Source organism: Rhinolophus ferrumequinum, chromosome 23, assembly GCF_004115265.2.
Source record: "Rhinolophus ferrumequinum isolate MPI-CBG mRhiFer1 chromosome 23, mRhiFer1_v1.p, whole genome shotgun sequence".
Classification (NCBI taxonomy): domain Eukaryota; kingdom Metazoa; phylum Chordata; class Mammalia; order Chiroptera; family Rhinolophidae; genus Rhinolophus; species Rhinolophus ferrumequinum.
The window spans coordinates 23,953,336-23,975,843 of record NC_046306.1 but is presented as its reverse complement, the minus strand read 5'-3'; the positions used below and the strand labels follow the sequence as shown (position 1 = coordinate 23,975,843).

At 34.8% G+C, this 22,508-nt stretch overlaps 1 protein-coding gene across 1 annotated transcript; it reads right to left on the bottom strand.

Annotated features, from left to right (window-relative positions):
- Positions 1-248: 248 nt before the first annotated feature.
- On the bottom strand, positions 249-21,507 carry RAD21L1 (RAD21 cohesin complex component like 1). Its single transcript, XM_033095327.1, has 13 exons — positions 21,364-21,507; positions 20,019-20,148; positions 18,301-18,394; positions 16,487-16,593; positions 14,529-14,699; positions 13,690-13,785; positions 12,522-12,632; positions 10,850-11,076; positions 10,513-10,609; positions 9,580-9,704; positions 7,460-7,555; positions 5,130-5,207; positions 249-437 (listed from the first exon to the last, which is right to left on the bottom strand). The coding sequence occupies exons 1-13, from the start codon at positions 21,505-21,507 to the stop codon at positions 249-251; spliced, it is 1,665 nt and encodes a 554-aa protein (XP_032951218.1).
- Positions 21,508-22,508: the final 1,001 nt, after the last annotated feature.

Sequence of the window (22,508 nt, the reverse complement as noted above, 5' to 3'; positions counted from 1 at the left end):
TAACTGTTATACATTCAAGTCAGCTAAGTTACAAATATTACTTAGCTATAGTTCAGTATTTCTGTAAGCATACAGGTTTCCAGCTCTGGCTGTGTTTATTCTGGACTTACAAGGAAGAAGTGGGAAGTTGGCCTGTCTATGAAACGGATCAGACCTTCAGCTGCTTGCAGACAGCTACTGCATTAAAAATTAAACAATCTACACAGAAATTTCAGTGGTAATATAAATCTGCATGTTCCGGATTTCTTTCACATTTTATGGAACATTGGTCCCACTGTAGCTATAATATCTGTGTAGGGAGCAGTCTGGCTCAGCTCAATAGCCTGCTGTTTTTTTAGCACAAGAAAGGTATAAAATTTGGCAGCAACTTCTTTTCGGTCACTATTCCTGCAGAGAGTCGTCAGACTAAAGAACTGCCTTCCCATCTTGTTGTATTCCTAGGAAAGTAATTAGAAAAGAGGAAAGGAAAGGGAAACGTGATTATTAAAAGTAGAGCAGGTTGCACATGCATAATGAGCAAAAAAAATACTGATATTTTTGATAAGTGATTGTGAAATCTTTAAGTGGAGAAATGCAAATGACTCGTTAATAAGCTTAAAAACCATATAAGTCATTGAGCACAAGCTTGGTTCATTGAGAAAATACATGCAAAAGAACTCTAAAGTGTTATACAAATTTCTAACGTGTTATACAAATGTTAGGTCTTTTAAAAAACTGATGTTAACATAAATGGCTCCTGTAGAAAGTGCAATTAGTTTAGACTTGCAGGGAGAAAAAAATCCACAGGACTTTGCAAGGCTTCAAATATAATGAAAATTATGAGTCTATCAGCCTTCTTTTCCTTAAAGGTAGTAGCGGGTGGAGTGACAATAAAACTCTAGTGGTAAATGGAGACTTATCTTTGACCTTTCAGTGGTAGGGCAAAATGATTATACAAACATCTCCCAGTTTCTTTACACAGGCTAAAAAGATGTTGGATTCACCATACGGTACCTGTCAACCTGCTAGAACAAATTGAGGTACAACAAAGTGTTTTATTATGGATGAAGATAACTTCTTTTATAAAGATTAGTACTTGGAATCAGATTCCCAGGCTAGAAGTATAGTTTTTTAGTTAGAAATACTGTGGTGAATACTGGCCAGCCTCCCTGTGAGTATTATACTCCTTAAATAGTTACGAAGCATTTTTATTTTTTATTTTTTTATTGGGGAATATTGGGGAACAGTGTGTTTTTCCAGGGTCCATCAGCTCCAAGTCGTTGTCCTTCAATCTAGTTGTGGAGGGCGCAGCTCAGCTCCAAGTCTAGTAGCCGTTTTCAATCTTAGTTGCAGGGGGCGCAGCCCACCATCACATGCAGGAATTGAACCAGCAACCTTGTTGTTGAGAGCTCACGCTCTAACCAACTGAGCCAACTGGCCGCCCGGGAAGCACTTTTAGAAATACCATATACAAGTTTTTTGGGGTTTTTTGCTAGTCCATAACATTTAACAAATTAATAAGTTAAATACTTGATCTCAACCAAAGGAGTGGCCCTGTGTCACAACCTTTCAGAGAAGGCATGACAAGCCTTTATTTATTCCCTCACTTGAGGAAACATGATATGGATTGGGTGGCTTTTTCCCCTGGGAGAGAGCAGGGACAGCCTTTTCTATTTCAAGAATCCTTTTGAAAAACACTCTGAGTGGACAAATATGCAAGACTAAACACATATGCTTATTCTGTTCCCTTTAGAAACACCTCTAAAATGAAGGAAAAGAATTAAAAGGTGACAAAGGAAGGAGATTAAAGACAAAAAAAGTGGGAGACTAACTGACTTGGCAGAGTGGAGAAAGCTGAAACCTAAGTGCCAACAGAGGAAAGCCAGCAAAAAGCAAGCCAGTCTGAGCTACAGGACCTTGGAAAAGCTCAGGAATTGGAGGCCACAGTATATTATAAGATGAAGATATGCGATGAAAACAGAAGAATTTCTTGAAAGTCTATTTGGGATCAGTTAGACACTGGTTTACCCAACCACTTCACTGAACCAAGAGACCATGACTCCCACACCCTGGCAGGCTTTTTCCCCTGGGAAAGAGTAGGGACTGCCTTTCAAGAACTCTTTTGAAAAATACCCTGAGGGGACAAATGTGCAAGATTGAGCAAATGTGCTTATTCTGTTCCCTCCACAAACCGCTCTAAAATGAAGGATGCAGGAAGTTGCCTTTCCCGAGGTACCAACAATTGAGACCCTAACACTGGGACACCAGGCAGGGTGGATGGTGAAGTGTCATACAACAAACTGGGGGATTCAGTGAAATTCTACACTCTAAACAATAAGGCAGCCAGCCTTTCCCTTACCCATTTTTCATTCCCAAATCATAGACATCATGTTTATATCTCATAGATAGTAGATTTGAAGATTAAGCTGGGAAAACTGACCATTCAGAAGAAAAAAACACTTATAGAGAATGACATCTGTGTGTGTGCGTTGGGAGCGGGGCACCACCCAATTACCTCACTTATAAAGACCACAAGTCTATAAGCCCCACCCATCCTATAAAACTTCCAATCAGATTTTTGGTGTCTCACTCTTAATAAAAACAGATAACCAGTTTTACAAGACATTTGAGTAAAATGCCTAACATTCAAGAGCAAAAAAGAATGCATCCAAGAAAATTGCTAAGGAAACAGATAATGTAGGGAGCAGAAGCAAACTATAACATTTAAAAGTTAAGAAGAGACACTGCATCCATAAAAAATGATGAGGATAATATTGAGAGAAAGCGGATCAGTGGTTTGCTTGGGGATGGGAGAAATTGGACAAGGGATTATCAAGAGGCACAAGGGAACTTTTTGAGGTTGTACATAAGTTCACTATCTTGATTGTGGGAATGGTTTCATAGGTATAAAACTATGTCAAAACTTATCTAACTATACTTTAAATAGGTATGGTTTATCATATGCCAGTCATACCTCAATAAAGCAGTTAAAAAATAACTAAATAAAAATATTAAGGTGCTATAAAACAAAAGAATAATTAAAAATTAATAAAAAATTCCTGGAAAACAAAAAAGGTGAAAGTGCAAATAAAATTTAATAGACTCCGAGATAATATTGAAGAAATCTTCTAGAAAGTAGGAAAAAAAAGAAATTAATATAGAGGATTAAAGATTTTTTTTTAAAATTAAAGGTGCAATTCTGGAGATCCAACATCTGAGCCACCTGGTCCCATCTGGCGGTCCAGAAAGAGAGAACAGATTAACAACAAGTAGGAAATCCAAGAAAGACAAAAAATTTCCTAGAACTCAAGGACATGAACTTTCAGAATAAAGAACCCGCTACATGCTCAGCACAATAAATGAAAAAAGACCTATACCAAAGCACATCATCATGAAATTTCAGACCACTAGGGATAAAGAAAAGATCTAAAAGCTTCCAGAGAGAAAATAAAGGTCAACTACGAAGGATCACTAACCAAGCAGCATCTGACTTTTCAACAACACAGGAAGCCTAGAAATGTTACAAAGCCTTCAACATCTGAGAGAGATTATTTTCAAACTATGTTCAGAGAAAACCAAGCAAGTTAAAGAAAATTTCAGACTTGTATGTAGTGTCCCTATCTCCTCTGCACTCTTTATCTCAGGAAATTATGAGAGGATGTTAACTGAAAAGATCAAAGTACCAAGAAATAGAGGAGTAAGAAAAGAGACAAAGGAATTCCCATGCATGGCAAAGTAACGTCCCAAGACAAAAACTGTGGAGCAGACCTACAGAGCAACTAATCCAGATTAGAACAAGAGGATGGTGAGCTCCAGGAGGGATTTCTTAAAGAAAAAACAAATGGAACCGATGAATTAATTGCTATATTTGACCACACTAAAAGGGTTTTTAAAAAATTATGTCGCCAGAGAGTTTGGGGAAAGAATTAAGGATGGATATATAGACACTAAACTCACAGAAAAAAATGAGGTAATGACCAACCCCGTGCCCCGCCCCAAGCAATTCCTATAAAGTTGACAAGGAAATAAATGTAATTACACTATGAAGTTTCAATGTGAACTAATTTTTACATGGTCTTTGTGGTAGCAACTGCTGGTTGTTCCTTACTATCCATTCTCCTCTTCTTCTGTAGTAATAGAATTATTAGCTGGGTCCAAGTTTGCCATATAAGGACTACAGTTCCCATCTAGATGTGACGAGGTGACTAAGTGCTGGTCAATGAGTGAGAAAAGGGATACCCACAATTACTGGGTTGTGCCCTTAAGGGAAGCTTTGCTACTGATTGGAACGCAGACATGGTGGGTAGTCACCCATTTTGGATCCTCAGAAAAAGAAAATGAGACAAAGGGAAACTGGGTCTCTGGCAACTCTGTGAGCATCGCTGCTATACCAGGTTGTACTTTTACCTGAGAGAGAAATACATTTCTATCCTTTTTAAGCCATTGCTAGGTCTCTCTGTCACAATTAAACCTGCCTCAAAATTATTACAAGTATCACATTGTAAGCACTGAATACTGTGCTTAAAATATGCTGGAGAGGGGGGAGATGTAACTAAGCTAAATTTTCATTTTCTATTGAAAGAAGTAAATAGATAAAATTTAAAGCTGAAATCAAGAAATTAAAAACATGTTAATTAGAACTATAGATAGAAATACTAAAAGAAATAGCTTAATGTAGTTGCTTCTGGTGAGGCAGGACTTAGGAATAAGAAGGGTAACACAAAGGAATTCTGTGTTTCCTTTTCAGCCTTATAGCATAGTACTATTAAACTTTTAAAATTATATACTGTATTATTTTGATAAAAATATAAGTTAAATTTTAAAATTATCTGTCTCCCTCTTAAACTGTTATAAACTAAGTTCCACACTGAGAATTGGTTGATAGCCTGCTAAAAACAAGAATGGGACAGAATAGATGTCTAGGGTCGTGAGTGTGGGTAAGACGTGGATTAGAACACACAGGCACTGAAAACAAACTCCCATATTTAGCCTTGGATATACCGCTCAAAATCATCTCACTCTAGTATAATTTAACCTCAACAAAAACATGATGAAAAACGGTTTCATTTTTATTAATACCTAGAAGACTGAAGTCAACATGTTACTTATTTTAAAAATGAAAATAGGATTGACAAACCCTACCATCTTACCCGCAAACTATTTAACATCCGAAGTATTCTTCGATTCCATCTCTCTGTCTCAGGACTTTGTTCATTTCCCAATAACTCCTGTTTGAATGATTGATAAAATATTTCACTTAAGCAAATTTTACTGAATGTCTACTGTTTGTCAGGCAGAGTGTTAGCTGCTACAAGAAACAACTATAACACTGGGTCCTGCCAAATGAGGAGTTTATAGTCTGATAATAGAATAAGATTAGCATACAAACAGAGACCAACCTTTGCAGGATTACATCTATACTCCCCAGGCTATCTTCTGATTAGGGGCTCCAGAAGAGGAGATTCTGCAATCTTTATTTGTAATGCATCCCAGGGCATTGGGCCCTTATTTTCAAAAGTAAAGTCAGCAAAGATGAGCACTTTGGGCTAGAATTTATCCCAACTCTGGTCAATCTGAACTCAGTTAATTGGAGTAAACACAAATCTATAGAAAAACTGCCTTGTAAAGATCTTTATTTGAACTTACTTGGTGATATAGAAGCTCTAACAATAACTGATGTTTAGTAGTCTGTATATAATTGGATTTTGAGGGTGCCTTGTCAAAAAAGATCAACCCACTGCCTGTCATGTAATCTGAATAGATTTATTCTTTACAGTCTTTAAAACTCAGAAATACCTCAATATCTAAAAATTGTAAAGTTGAAATCCCTTCACGGGAACTCACTTTAAACGCTTACCAACTAATACCTTATAAGCCGAGAATAGAAACTGGGCATAGGAAAGGTGCTAATCAATTTACTAAAAGAGCAGGCCTCGGAAGGGCTGGAGGAAGGAAAGTGGCACAAATCTGACCTACTTTATAATTTTTCCTAGGCTACCTCTGACCATGCAACCAGTGGAATGTGAGTCACCCTTATCACAGGTTCGCTGTCAAGCTTTCATCTATACCTCTGGACCCCAGACAGTTGTTAAAAGTGCTTTCCATTTTGTGGACTCTAGCATGATTTCAGAAAGCTCCAGAATACTCTGTATGATATTTTAAATCATTTGAGGCTAAAGGCTCTGCTGAGTCCCCATTCCCACAAGCTGTACCAGCTTCCTGGTCCTGCCTACGCTATATTCTTTCTTCTACTCCAAAGAGAAAATTTGAAAATATGGTCACTTTATTCTGAAGAGTTTCCCAAATCCCTCCAGCTACAATTTATGTTTATTCCGTTCTGGGGTAAATGAACTCAATTTATTACTGTTAATTTTTACTGTTAAATACACAAAATGCTATTTTTCAAGTGTAAAAAGCAATGGTCCAACTCTTTGTTAAAGATCACTTATATTGCACAACTAAACTAACCAGGAAAAGGCTCAGAAGAAATAGTCTGTGTGTTTCGCTGAAGCCTGTCTACTTGATCTATCTGGACACCCTACAGCTGACTCCATTGTGTGGAAAGCCCAGTGGATTATTAAAACAGCTGAACTTGTGCTGTGTTGTAGTTTGCTCAACCATGTATGGAAAATAACCTGCGTCTATAGCGGCAAAGAGAAAGGCGAAAATGAATCAACCCACTTCTGGGTCAGCTGTTTAAATGTTTTAGGTAAAAAGTTAAGGTATTTATTCTGTCCTAGATTATCCAGAGAATTCAGTCTGTTTTCCACATATGAAAAAACAATCTAATAGTCTTGAAACTCATCATAATGATAATTTAAAAATAAAATTAACATCAGGCATTAAGCATTTTGATATTTACTAAGAAACTTCTGCTAACATTCATTACAATCTTAAGAATGCCTTCAGCACTCTGGGACAAAATATATAGAAATAAGACAGTAATATACGTATATGGAGTCAGACGAGTCAGATGTTACTTCTGGCTTTGCTGTTGACGTGGGGCCCTTGCAGTGGACTATGTTCTTTTTCTGATCTCTAGAAGTCTTATATAGATTATAAATACAGGCCTTGAGCCATATAATGTTTTAGAAATAAATTCCCATATATTTTTTGGTAAATAAAGTATAATTTCAAATGCCTTTGGCCATACCACTAATATAGCTCTGTTTCTGTAGAGATAAGAGTAACTTAAAACAGGGATTCTCAACATTTTTAATCTGTGACTACCTTTGATAAGCATACAAACCTCACACCTTCCTTTAAAATTATTTGAAGTTAAAATAAAGACAAAAAAGTTAAAGCAATTCTGAATGTTTTATAAAACTACTCATACACATCTTCGTTGAGATCACTAATTTAAATAATAATTTTAGCAAGTCACATGACATCTCTGAAAAACAATTTTTAGGTAAATAAGATTTTAAACATTGAGGAATAAAGTTTTTAAGAACATTCCCAAGACTATGCATATATTTACCAATTCCACTGGACAATTTTCAATTTCTTGTGTCAAGATGGCATTCACTGAAGAGGATTCCTCAGCAGCTGAAGAAATCATTTCAACAATATCCTGCTAAAGCAAATTACAAAACAATAGGTAAGTCACCACAGCAGTAGTAGTTGTCATCACAGGAAAATCTCATTTTGTTAAATTCTTTAATCACATGAACGCTCATTTATAAAACTAATTTAAAATACTACTCATATTCTCAAAATATTATTTCTGAAATATCCCAGGTAGGCAGTCCCTGACTTAAATATTCCTGTTTTCTATATGCCTCCCACAAATGGAGAACCTGCATGCCCCCTCCCCCTTTGCTTCCAATATTTGTCCCTTCTATTTCTCTTGCCACTGCAGATCTCATATCAAAAGTCTCTGCTGCTGTGCAGCTCAGGCCACTTTCCTCTGAAGCGTTTTATCTAGCCCCAGTCCCCTACCTCTATTCTCATGCCAGTACCAGGTGGCAGAGGAAGGAGATCTGCAAACAGAGGGAGAATGAGGGAAGGGATATTAATACCCCTACCTACGGCCATGACAGGATTCTTGCCACCACTGCTGGAGCTGTCACTGGCAAAAGGGAAGAAAAACTGTGTCTGGAAGGGGAGCAAAGCTATAAAGGAAGAAGGATAAAGAGAAATCCAGGAATTCTCCATTCCGTATCATCTTCCCTTTTCATCGCCACAGGGTCTGTCAGTCCCTTCTTCATCTTTAACCTGTCTCTAAGCTTCATTCCCCAACTGTCAGCTATGATCTTGATAAAATTAGGAGCTTCTTACAACACAGTTACTTGATTTTTCACTTTAGCTTTTTAAAATTTTAGTGAAAATAAGGAGCTGCATTTTATTCTTTAATATACCTATTTGTGGAGCCTTATGTTTTTCTCTTTTCATTTCTATGAATATTCTACATTTTAGATACTCTCAATTTTGCAGTTACTTTACATAAAAATTCTGTTTTATGAAGATTTGAAAATGATTAATCGGAATCACTATTGCCCCATCCCTTCAAACTGACTGTGCTCCCATTCTTGACTATATTTCATATCTGTTGACCATTGTTGGAAGCATAATAAGAACAAAATTGAAGGTTAAAGCATCATCGTAGGACAAAGGAGTAAAAGGTTCAAAAGAACCAGTGCATCAATCTCTTTCCTTCACTTCAAGCACTTGGGAAAATCTATTTTGTTAATATGTTTAAAAGTCATAAATTAAACAAACTTGCTTAATCATAATTTTCAGTAGGTGTGTTCTAAGAAATTCTCAAGCCCAAATAAGGAAGAGAGTAATACCGGCAACCCAGTATCTTAATATCCAGTATGTTATCAAATAGTAAAACACATTCTCTTTTAATGCATTATGAAATTATCTTTCCTTCCAAGGGCATTCAGTTTCATTGTGGACTGACTTTGAATTCCCTGAGTGGTTATCAAAGTACAGTGATGATGGAACAGACCAGAAAAGCATTGGCTTATTTTTATCTGGTGTGACTATAATATTTACACTTGTACAATCAATAAAGTGACAATTGAGAAAATATTTTAAAGTACATTGTTTCCAAGTATGTTTTCAAATAAGTATGTTTTTCAAATAAAAATTTTGTCTTCAAATAAAAGCTTTTTAAGATTTTATTTGGTCATGGATCGTTAGATAGTCTTTCAGATTCAAGGCTAAGGTAACTGGTGAGTCTAGAACATATTACTATAAGAGGTGGGAAGGGAGAATTTATGATCAGAAACAAAACAGGTATATTGTCTAGAGTCCTAAAGGATTCCATGACATATTGAATGTGGGGCCTAGTAGAATTCTCAGCATATAACCAGAATCAACTACAATTATTTATTTAATGTACCATGCAAAATACTTTTTCTGTATGAAACTACTTATCCTGTAATTTACCATCCTAAACTTCTAGAAAATACTGTTTTGAAGGTGAAAATCATGTTTTATACTGCAGTACTGCTACTTAGTAAAGAAATTATAGGATAATCTGAGATGAATATAAACTATAAATATACGAAGACATACCAGAGTCTCAATGTTCCTTCACTATATCTGTTAGAAAAATAATATTTTTATGATTCTCTTTGGTTAACTTACCTCATTGTTAATATTTTTATTGGTATCCTCATGAGGGCTACAGTTAGATCCGTCAATCACATCCTTCCAAGTTTTGGGTTGAATTAACTCTTGCTGGGAATTTGGCTCTTCCATGATGGAGGCCTCTGAATTATTAAGGAAGTAAAGAAGATTTCACCACAAAGGTATCTTTCAAACTTAAATTGGAATATGATTGTTACAAAAGAAAACTTCTGATATTGGAATTCAAGAACTTAAGCAAAGGGTGTACAAACAACTATGGCTCCCAAGTCTCACATATTTATCTTTCGTTTCCCCACACCTGCCTCTTGATCACTTCCACTCTCCATCCTCCACTGACCTCCTCAGCACTCACCCCCATACATTCACTCACAAGACAACAGGGATAGTTCAAGCCCATGTTGGTATATTGTTCAGCACATTTTAATGATTGCAGGAAGTAGAGGTTCACTCACCACATAAGTTGACTTTCTTATTCCTTTACAATAGTCACAATAATCACCAATATTAATACTTCATGTATCCTCTGGGTATATGGAAATATTTATGTCTCAGGTTAGTTGTATTGTTTAAATACTATTCTTATCACTAGGTGACTTTTCATGTTGTCTTAAAGTGAAACATTATCCTACTAGATTAAAAAAATTTTTCTTTGTTGAAGGTTTTTGAGTACTGCCTTTGAGGGTGGGAGAAGTGGGAAAGAATAAGATAAGACTAGTATATACCTTATCTTTTTATGTACCTTTTGGACAAAAATTAATCTGCAAAGCAGAAAATACAATGCTGATGTAACAATTTTTTAAAGTTCAAATACTCTTCCAGAGATAGCATTTATACTTGGGAATATGGACTTGGATCCCATCTTCATTTTGAAATGCAAAATGAAATTTTTGTTTGTACAACATTCCCCTCAACATCAACAGAATGTCTCACCTACTATGTTTCTGCTTCCGATTTCTTCCCTTACTGACTCCTGTATCAATTTTCTTCCAAGTTTAAAGTCAGAGGACAGAAAGCGTTTTGTAAACAACTGTAAAAATACACATTTTTGTTTCTTGTTGTTGTGCAAGTAAAGCAATTCAATAAAATACAAGCACATATGCTAAAAAAAAATCAAATCTATAATTCGTGTACATACATCCAGCAAATTAATTCAAAATAAGGGGACAGTTTTTCACAAGTTTAAATTCTGCTGTATATATGAGTGTAAATAGGCATTTGTTTATTTATAACCAAACATTGCACCCATGCAAAGGATGGCCAAAATTACCATTTTCAGTTCAGTATGAATCAAATCCTGGTTAGCAGTTGACAAAAGTGTACCGACTCCTCCCCTCTTCTTCCACATCATCAGTCTCTGGGTAGGAGGTGCAAGCTCCAAAACTGTGAGTGTGTCAGTAAAGGAGGTAAGCTGTTTATGCATAATTTTGCTACTGATCTCCTTGACTGGATCTATGAGCAATTTCCTCTTTTTGCCTTTCCTTTTCCAAGTGACATCTAAATGTAAGAAATAGTTACAAATGTGATTGGTTGTACAGCTTTGTTAAGTGATATTCTAGGCACTGCATATCTAAGAAATGTCTACCACAAAAAAACCTACAGAGTTGCATAGCGAAGAAAATCCTCTTCTCTTTACTGAAATTATGCTTTACAAAGGTTCTGCACAACTAGAGTGTCTAAGCAGCCAACAGTTGACACCTTTTGTAAGGTGTTACTCACAGGTGCTAACGAGGGATTCTGTTCATCTACTAAGCGGACAACGGAGGAAATGTGGAGCAAAAGGTATATTGATAGGGAAGTCACTCAGTTCTGAGGTTCCTTAAAATAGCTACATAACAAGATAACTTTTTGAAACATTCATTTATATTTGTCCAGTGTGTTTTTCCCTCCTCCACTGAAATTCATACACAAAGTCCAAATGGGTAGCTAAGCCCATGGGATTTTATTCCTATAGGTAATTTTACCAAGTAGAAAGCAGAAGTCAAGCTTTTCCTTAGTAAAGAGGCAAAAGGGGCAGAGAGGGTTAGATTTTCCAGAATGAATGAATATCTGAGATCAGATGGAGCCTGAAGGAACAGGAAACTGCTTACTGATGTAAAATCCTGGGAATATAACAAGATCCCCAGTAAAATCCTGGGAATATAACAAGATCCCAGAGGGGTGGGCTGTGTGATGACCCCAGAGGCTGGGACGGTGGGCACCACAAACTGGTGTGGCTAATGACCAGAGGGGTTCCCTTCCACCTGTCACACACCTCTCCCAAGTTTTGATACTAGATGGGTTAGGGCAGATAGGGTAGCTGTGCAGACTGAAAGTCTTGCCAGCCCAGTGGGATAGAGGGTCAGAGCTGAATTTAGTAAAGAAAAAAAAATGGAATGCTTTATTCCTTGCATGCCTGAGTTTATAAACTAAAATCCCCATCAATTCTACTATTTTTTCATCCTAGTTTTCCTTAAAACTAGGATGTTCTTAAAAAGTCTAGTTTTATGTTAGATTCACATTTATTGTTTATTCTTAAAAACATGGTTGAGATTAAACGTTAGAGGAGATAGTGCCTTTCTACAAATCCTTTTATTCTGCCTTATTTTATATTCATTTGTATGTTTATTTATTTCCTGATCAGAAGGTAAACTTCTTAAAAGCAGGAACTATGTCTTCTTCATTTCTGTGCCCAACACTGAGTAATGGCTCAATAACAATTAGAATTGAACTCAGTTTTAAATCTTCCAGTTTCCCAAGCTGGAAATACGAGTATGGTTTGACCAGGTTGAATATAATGAAAGGACAATCTCAAATTTCCTTCACACTCTTCCCCTATTATATGATAAATGTTATTACTAGATCGACCACCTCCTAAAATATTTCAAAGGTTATTCACATATTCAACAGTAAATAAGACAGTAGGTGTCAAAAATAAAAATAAATACATGAACATCTCTGACCTGAAGCATCAATTGGATCAAGGATAAATATTTCCTCTTCTTTTGATAATGTGGTTGCATCCATTTTTTCATTTTCAGGTAGACATATATGTTCTGGATTATTTGGTTCTACTAATCAACGTCACCGAAGGAATTATATACATATATATAAAAAACAGTTATATATATATATAAAAGGAATTATATATATAAAACAGTTACGTTACAAACTAAAGGACTATATGAGAATTGAAGTAAAAGCTAAACTAACTGGAGATTTATTTTGCTAATAAATAAGTTAGCAAAAGAACCACATATGAATTCTTAGAAATATGTATTTCATAGAATTGAAGAGACTCAGATTTATATGGTCTGGGACCCCCGATATCCAGGTGCATCAAGTATCATCACTCTCTTTTGCACAGGTGACATACAAGGCTGGACTTCGATGTGACTGTGACCATAGTCACAGTGAAAGTGAAAGCAGTGGTACCAACCATAATAAATGACTGACTTAAATCTGATTACATGTCTGCTAAAAAACTTGCATTCTGTTAAATCATTTAATTATTAGTTGACCCATAAAGAACCATATATAAATTTGTATTGCCCATGTCTTTCCACATTTTAAATTTTTACTATGGTGTTAGAAAGCAAATGTAACCTTAAAAAGAGTGAAGAAACAAACTGGAGCTAATCATACTTTTAATTCTTAAAAAAAAGAAGACTAAAAGACCTCAAATCATTTGAGGTACCTTCACATGAATTTGAAGTAGAAAATATCCCTCCACTTGTAATTTCTCTTAAATTGTATATAGATTGCCAAACGATATTAATATTCACATAGTATTAATATTAATAATTAATAACCATATTAATGTCAAACATTAATGATGTTTTTACCATGTAAAGTATATTAATTTAATGATTCAAAAGCACAGTATTTTGGCAGAGAATTTAATGTGCTCTCATACCAAATAAACCTGTCCCTGGTTAAATGACCATTATTGTATCTTTCTCAGAAGAAAGTTTCCTGTTTTACATTGTCTGGAGTCAGACTAAGAGAGTTTGAGGAACATTTTTTATTACCTTTCACTATAATACATTGCTACTTAAAGTCAGAAGTTCTGAGGTTTAAACTGAATACTAGCATCTGTTCACTTTCCACACAAAGGAAATTTCAACATACCCACTATAGTATCAGGAGGCTCAGGAGGTAGAGAAATTTCTTTGTTCAAATGCATGTTTTCTAACAGGATAGTCTCATCATCTTGCAATAGCTTGTCTTGAAAAACACAATAAATATTTTTTCATCAGAGTTGAATGTATCATTTGTTCACTAAACCTTTATTGACATTATTGTATGCAAGGAATTGGGAAGGGATAAAAAAATATGAATGAACCATATTTAATTAAATTTAATTGGTTACATAGACTATCACATTTCCTGCAGGACAACATAGAATTTTATATATTTAATTTCCTTTCCTTTATTAAAAATCTATTTTTAGGTGTTTAATTTCAGGAAATATTTACTAAACTAATATCAAGATAATATCTTTGTTACAAAGTTGAGTTTCCTAGTTTTTGTCTACCTTATTTCTATGATTACTTTATAATATCATAATATAAAAATAAAATAATAATATAAAATCCTTTAGAATAGCTGTCCCACAATTTCTGTTAAAGAAAGCAATGTTTTTTAGTGTATGACCTAGTATATTTTGTGAGGAATATTCTAATCTCACTCTTTCCCCTCTAAAAATTTCCCCTCTAAAATTTCCCCTCTAAAAATACAAACAAGCAGTATTTCACAACCTACACGGAAAATATGTTTAAACAGATGGCTATTTACTTAGACCTAAATGTTTAAATATTCCATAAACTTTGAAAACTTGTGTAAAAATGTGTTGATTTATATGACATATAAGCATACCTGATATTTCAGTTTGATCTAATAAATCTACTAATACATTATAGTAATCTGATAAAATAAATATCCGATTTCTACAGAACCAGAGAGCATACCAATCATTTCTCCTGCAGTGCCTTCATCTCCAAATCCATCTCCACTGTTATAGTGGAGAGATTTTTCTCCATCGAGGCTTTCAGAACTATGTTCGAGTAAAAGACAACTGGAATTCAGCAATATGTTGTCATCATAGAAGCTATGTCTTCTAAGAATTTCAGATTCCTCCCCTAAATAAATATATATCATTAATGCTGACTTAGAGAAACACACAATTTTAGGGTTAGAAGGAAATTCAGATATCATCTTATATAGTCCTACTCAATTTACAGATAAGGAAAATGAGCTAAAAAACTTTTTTTGAATTATTAAACTAAAGTCACTCAGTTCATCAGTGGAGACTGGATTTCTAGTCTAATGCTTTTTCCAATACAATAAGAAAAAAAAAAAAGCCAAACATCAGGATAGAGTTTTTAGTCGTGGTACAGTTTAATAATTTCACAGAAGGTTATTATTGGCAGTGGAATGATTCTTCTACTTTAGGTAGGTCATGTTCTGCTTGATCAAGTATTATTCATATTATTTCAAGGATAATTGCTTGTGTTATTTATCCATATTGGGAGTTTGGAAAAGAAGGAGCATATCTGCCTTCTTGGGAAAGGAAAGGTGGGTAAAATATTAAAGAATGGGTTTACAACATTCATTCAATAAATATTTATTGAATGACTGGGTATTAGGCAATATGCTAAGAGTTGGAAATACAGCAGTAAAGAAGACAAAAACTGGTCAGCTAACATTAACTGAGTGCTTATTATGTGCATTATATTATGCAGTAGAAGATACTATTATGATACTCATGGTACAGACAAGGATACACAACCACAGAAAGGTTCTGTGACATGTACATAGTCACACCCTAATATATGACAGAGTCAGGATCTGAACCTAGCAGAGACAGTGGTAGTATCAGTGTTAGAATTCTGGCTGGTGAAATATTTTGCCAAATCGAGACTTAGGAGAGAAAACTCCTAAGACACTGACAGAAACATAAAATAAACTCCCTGCTTCTAACTGGCTGCTTCCAGATAGGCTGTCTGCCCATGCATACATAGTCTTTCCCATCCTTGGGTTTGAATCTCTGAGTCCAGGAGTCTGAAACCCCAGAGGCTCAGAGATTGGTCTTCTCTTCCTGCCCTCTACCAACCCATGTTAGTGCAAGTCAGTAAAGAAAATCATGCAGTAGCATTTGTACTGAAAATTCTTCCATGGGCACACATCTTCTAGAAAGTAAGAGTTGAAAAAGGCAAACTTCACTGTGCTGGACTAAAGATTTGCTCAATAGAAAAGACTAATTTTTTCCAAAAAGAGCTAAAAATATGTTCACATCTTCTAGGTGATAGCTCCCCACCCTTCCAAAAAAAAATCAGCCTTGGTCAATAAGATAGTAATAACATTTGTGAACAGACACTATATTCTTAGCACTGAGCTTCACAAGAACCTGAGACTATGCAGAAAAAATGATGAAATAATCATTGCCTTCAATCTTATATTGCAATACAAAATAGGATGGATTAATATTAAACATTTGGAGGACATTACGTTCGAGTTCGTTTTTGAGGGAGTGAAAATCACTTATTGATGGAAAAGATTAAAGGAAGGAATAAGGGAAATAATCCTGTGATGTTGTTAGTAGTATCCCGATTTTACAGATAGGGCAGTAAGGTTCAGAGAAGTTAGGATAATTTGCCCAATATCACATAGCAAGTCAACAGAGAAAACCCAGATGCACACCCATATCTGCGGGTCTACTAAGAGCATGCTCTTGTTACATAAACTAGAAAAAGGCAAGGACAAAAATCATTGGGGGGAGGGGAATTTACATTTATACATCAAAAGATTCATTCTAAAGCTATTTCTACTGGCACAGAAATAGCTATTTCTATTGGCATTGTTTCAATTTAAAAATGCAAATATAATTGATTATGACTTGTAATTTAAAATGCTCAAATATTCTCACCAAAGCTCCCAGCTTGGAAAAGTAGATCATTGCCATAATCATCTCTAAGTGTGATTTCTTCTGGTTTGCTTCGGTTCAGAGTTAATTGTTCTGAAATATCAATACAACTATGGAAAAATATAAGATTGGGGAATACGTATGAATAAAACACAATGATTTTGCAGTATATTGCAAAACTACAACAACAAAAATAGGTTTTATAAAAATAAAGGAAACCTATTTTCTCAATAGAATTATTTATAAACACTAGTTTATCGTACATGAATATGATCTCCAGGTTGTCAAACCTAATGGTTAATTCTTAGTCTTTATCTTATTTACCCTAACCAATAGCATTTGAAATAGATGTTCACTTTCTTCCTCATGGAACACTTTCTACTCCTGGCCTCTGGGATACTACTTTCTCGATTTTCTTCCTACCTTATTAGCTGTTCCTTATCTCCTTTGTTAATTCTTCCTCATCTCCCAGACTATTAACTTATTATTAGGAATGACCTAACACTCAGTCCTCAGACCTCTGTCTCTCAAATGTACACTCACTCCCTTGGGGATGTCTTATGCCTTGTGGGTGAAGTTTCATCTATATACTCACAACTCCCAAATTTATATATTCCATCCAGATGGCTTTCCTGAATCTCAGATGCAGATATTCAACTACCTACCTACTCCTCTTGGATATAGAACAGTCATCTCAAAACGTATGTCCAAAACCTCATTGACTTCCTTCACCCTGCCCCTCTTAAACATGCCATTCCCTAGTTATCCTAAAACTATCATTAAGTGGTAACTCCATTCTCATGCCAAAAATCATATAATCATCCTTCACTTCCATCTTTCTCTTAAAGCCATATACAACCATCAAGTTCTATTGGCTCTGCCTTCAAAATATATCCATAATTTGAATGCTACCACCTTGATAAAATGAAGGCTGAGAACCAACCGATCATGGACACTGCCATCTTTCACCTGCCCTTCTTACTGCAGTAATCTTCTCACACTCTCTGCTTCCTCCCTTTCCCCCTTACAGTAAGTAGCCAGAGGGAGCACGTTGAAATCAAATCGAATCCAGTCTCTCTTCTATTCAAAAACCCTCTTGTGCTCCTTATCTGAGTAAAATAAAAGTCCTTATTGTAGCCTACAACACCCTACATCATCTGCATCCCCCGCTACCTCTCTGACCTCATTTCCTGCCACTCAGACCCTCATTTACTCCATTCATTTCACCTGCCTCCTTGCTGTTCCTTGAAAATGTCTAATGCGCTCTGCCTTAGGGCCTTTCCATCTGCTCTACCTGGAACATTCTTCCTCCTATTACTGAATGATTTGTTCCTTCACCTCCTTCAGGTTTCTGCTCTGAACTTATTTGAAAAGCCTTTCCTGACCATTCTATTATTTATTTGATTTTCTATTTATCTTCATAATGCTGATCATCTCCTGACATAGTGTATATTTCCTTATTTATTTGTTTACTATCTGTCTCTTCCAACTACAATGTAAGATTCATGAGGCCAGGAGCTGTGCTTTATTCATTGCTATCTCCTCCATGCCTACAAGTGTCTGGCATATGGAAGGCATCCAATAAATGTTTGCTGAATGCATGAATGAATATTCTGTCAATATTGCAAACTACATTCAGCAAATATAATGATACCTTTTTGGTGTTGTACTTAGAAATTTCACACTAAATTAAGTCTTTGTCAATTGCACGTTTACTCCAGTTGTTAACTACATTCCATGCGCGTTCATGAAATCTGAAGATCAAAACAATAGTATCAAGAAAATCAAACTGAAGGAAAATAAATAAAATAATTTACTTCACATTCAGGATGTCAAAATCATGAAATTCTTCTGGCAGTGTGATAGCACTGTAAGCTGCTTCAAAATTCTCTCTTGGAAGATCAACTAGTCCTTAAAAACAATAAAAACACCACATCCAATAAGCAACGATGCTATATAAGTGAGCAACTCCCACCTAAATCTCTTTTATTTAAGTGAAACTTTCTCTCACTGGACTACTGTTTAGTCTCCTAACTGGTTTCCCTGTATCCACCCCTACCCCTCTACAGTCCATTCTCTAAAAAGCAGCCAGAGTGGTATTTTAAATACAAAATCAGATCAGATCACTCCCATGCTTAAAATGATTCAATGACTTCCCCAGTGCACGTAAATAAAATCCCAATTTCTAATCAGGGCTTCTGTAGCCCTACAAACCTATCGGCATCATCAAACGACATTCTCTCTCTCAATCACTATACTCCAGCCATACTGGCCTTTTTGTTTCCCGAACAAGTCAAGCACTTTTCCACCTCAAGACCTTTGCTCTTGCAGTTCTCTCTGCCCAGAATGCTATTCCCTCAGGGACTTTTTACATGGCTGGGCATTTCTCATTCTTCAAGTTTGAGCTACATTCTATCCTCTCAGAAATGTTTTTCCCAACCAGCTTAACTAAAATAAATTTTGCTGTTATTTTCTGTTGTAGTACTCTTTTTATATTCCTTCATAGCATAGTCACAATCTATAATTATTATAACAATTTTAGATTACAATAATTATTGTAAACCTTTTCTATTACCTGATGTCCTCACCAGACCGAAAGGGATCTTATTTGTCTTGTTTGTCCTTATATCCCAGAACCTTACATAGTGTTTCACACAAAGTATGAGCTCAATAAATATTTGTAGAATATGTAATGAACAATGTGGAAATAATCAACAAATGAATCATATTAGATATCATTATGAATCTACCTAGAGATTCTACAAATATTTTAAATAAAAAAAGAAACCCTGATTCAACAAATATTAACCGAGGGAATAGTATGTGCAAGACACTAAGAAAAGTACTACAAGAAATTCAGAAAATAAATGGGACAAAGATGTTGCCTTCAAGGAGCTTGCAGACTAGTGTGAGAGGAAAAGCCTGTACCCAAATAACCATAATACAAGATGGAAAAGGATGCATGTCTTAAAATTAAAATTAAATTAAATTTTGAAGGCATTATATTTATGAGACTGTGTTTCCCCGAAAATAAGACCAGGTCTTATAGCACGTTTTGCTCCAAAAGACGCATTACGGCTTATGTTCAGGGGATGTCATCCTGAAAAATCATGCTAGGGCTTATTTTCAGATTAGGTCTTATTTTTGGGGAAACACGATATATGTAACTCTCCAGCACTTTGGAATGCCTAGAGAACTTCTATGATATTTCATAAATAGCTTGCATTTAGTCTTGAGAATTATGAAAACAATGACAATTATTGATATCTAGGTTTTGTCAATCATACTATTTCTAAGTTATCTCAAAAAGGCAAAAACAGATATGGCAAACTAAGTGACCCATTAAAACTGAATATCAGAGTTTCTTACACAAATGTGGTAGCATATGTACATACACAGAAACATTACAAGATTTTGAAAGCAAAACCTTTCCTTGCAAACTCAGGAAAAGTGCCGCCAATAAAAAGATTCAACCCAAAATAAAAATGCAAAAGGGAACCGAGATGAATGAGACAAATGAATATTGCACATATACCTGGGCGAAATGTCATCTTCATTTTAAGCAATGCTTCACTGCAGTCTGCCAAAAGATATTTTGCCTTCCTATTATAGATTCGAACAACTCCCAAAAGAAGGTGTCCTGAAGTTCGAAGTGCAATTTTCACCTTTCAATAATTTTTAAAGTATTAGAATATTAAAAATTAGATGTAAAATGGTTAACTTTTGCTCTTATTCAATGAAGATAATTGAATGTGGCGTTTAAGTGAGGTAGGCTATCATTGGTTTCATGGGAAAATAAAATCTTCAGTCAGGCAGACTTGGGGTCAAACCTTGGCTCAGTTGCTGAGGCTGAGTCATTTAAACTTCCTGAACTTCAATTAATTAATAATGGCTACCACTTATTATATACTTATTTTGTGCCAGGCATTGTCCTAAGGGCTTTTGATATATTAATTTAAGGTTGACAACAACCTCTATTTAAAGAAGACAAAAATGAGACTCAGATATGTTAAGTAGCATGGCCAAAGTAACACAACTATTAAGAGATGGAGCAGGAATTAAATTTAAATTTGACCAACTTACTAACTTAAGACAAAGTAAATAGTCTTAACTACCAGACTTCACTGAAGCTAAAAGAAACTCTTAGGGTTGTTGTGAAGATTAAATAAACTAATGAACATAAAGTCTAGTCCAGTGCCTGAAACATGGTTGATTTTCAATTATAATTCATCCTTCTCTCAAGCAGAAAAATACTTAACCTATAAAAATATTAAATTATTTTAATGAAAATTCTAATAGCTTGTTATAGTTTCATAATGAACATAGTACTTTATTGTTTATTAAATGCTTTCATATATATTGTCATTGATTTATAGTCAGTCCTCCTTTTTTCTTTCTACTTTCTTCATTCATTCACTCATTTTTCTAAGAAATACTTATTTGCTACCTACTATGTATATTTTGCTAGGGAAAAAGAAAGGATTACAAAATATGAATAAAACATGGCCTTTATTCTTCAGGGTCCAATCTATTTACGATACATATAAAACAGTTATTATTGCCAACAGAAACCTATACAAGTATATATATTCCTATAGCATTTATTGTCTGAATATATTATATATAGTCTGAATATATATTATATATATTGTCTGAATATATTATGTGTGTATATATATATATATATATATATATATATATAGAGAGAGAGAGAGAGAGAGAGAGAGAGAGAGAGAGAGAGAATAAATGCTATAGGAATTAAGAGCGAAGACCATTTGAGAAGTAAAACTTCCTTGGAAATGTATTTCATGATATAATGTATTTTAATTCCTTTCCTCTCCATAGGCAAATACATACTATAATTTTAATTAATAACATACCTTAGGCGAAAGAATTTTTTCAATGGTTATCTCTAGATTACATTCAAATACATGAGCCTTTGTGAGTTTCTTCTCCCAGTGAGCTGCAAGCCAGATTTTGGCCAACGGCCCTCGCTTACTCATAAGCACATGTGTGTAGAACATGTTGCCTGTATTCCTTAGATGTATTTAATGAACTAGAGAGAACATTAAAAGATATTTAAAATTGATTACAAAAGCTTTTTAGTGCTATTTTCATTAATTCTACAAAATAACATTCAGATTATCTTCTAGTTCAATGTATTATTCAATTCAAATTATATAAGAAACACTTATTTAAAATACAAAATGATAAACTAATGACAGATCTATTAGATTGTGAACCACACCTGGTTTAAATGTATCCTGATCACTGATTGCTTTTTATATTTACTTATTTTATGCGATAAAGGGTTTGAGTTCTCTTATTAACATGGTCAAATAGAGGAGGAAGCCTGGGAAAAACAGGAGATGGAAACAGGGAAAAAAACCATAGAACAGGAAAAGGTGGACAAAACTAAGAAAACTCAACATAGGTCACCTCTTTTCTAAAACTTAAGAATTTGAGAAGTGTTGGATCTTTGATTTACATCCAGGTGTTGAATTTCTTTGTTCTCTTCAAGATACTCTGATTTATCAACAATATGTTAATTATTGAAGTTAAAATAATGGAACTTCAAAGGGCCATAAAGTGGAAAAAAGTCAGAAAACAAGAAACTAAGGAAAAAAATCAGAAGGCAAAAAAGGAAAAAATAATCAAATTAAAAATGTTTTGAAATAAGAGTGGTAAAAGAAAACCACTTAAAACATAAACAAAGACTTTTTGCACATTTCTACAAATTGTACTGTTCTCAATAATATCAAAAGGCTCCATTGTTAAGTAAAGGGATGTCATAAGAGTGTGGCTGACTTCTAGAGAAGAATCAAATTATTGCTCACATACAAGTAATCTTAAACTGTCACTATATAAAAGCTTTTTTATGCCTTTTCTATTTAAAGTTCTGAGAAAAAAGGAAATTGAGCCAAAATGAACAAAAAACAAAATTAGCCACAAAATTAAAAATTTAGCTTAACTTTGATCAATGTCCATTTCCACCCCAAGAATCAAACCATAGCGCCCAAAAGAA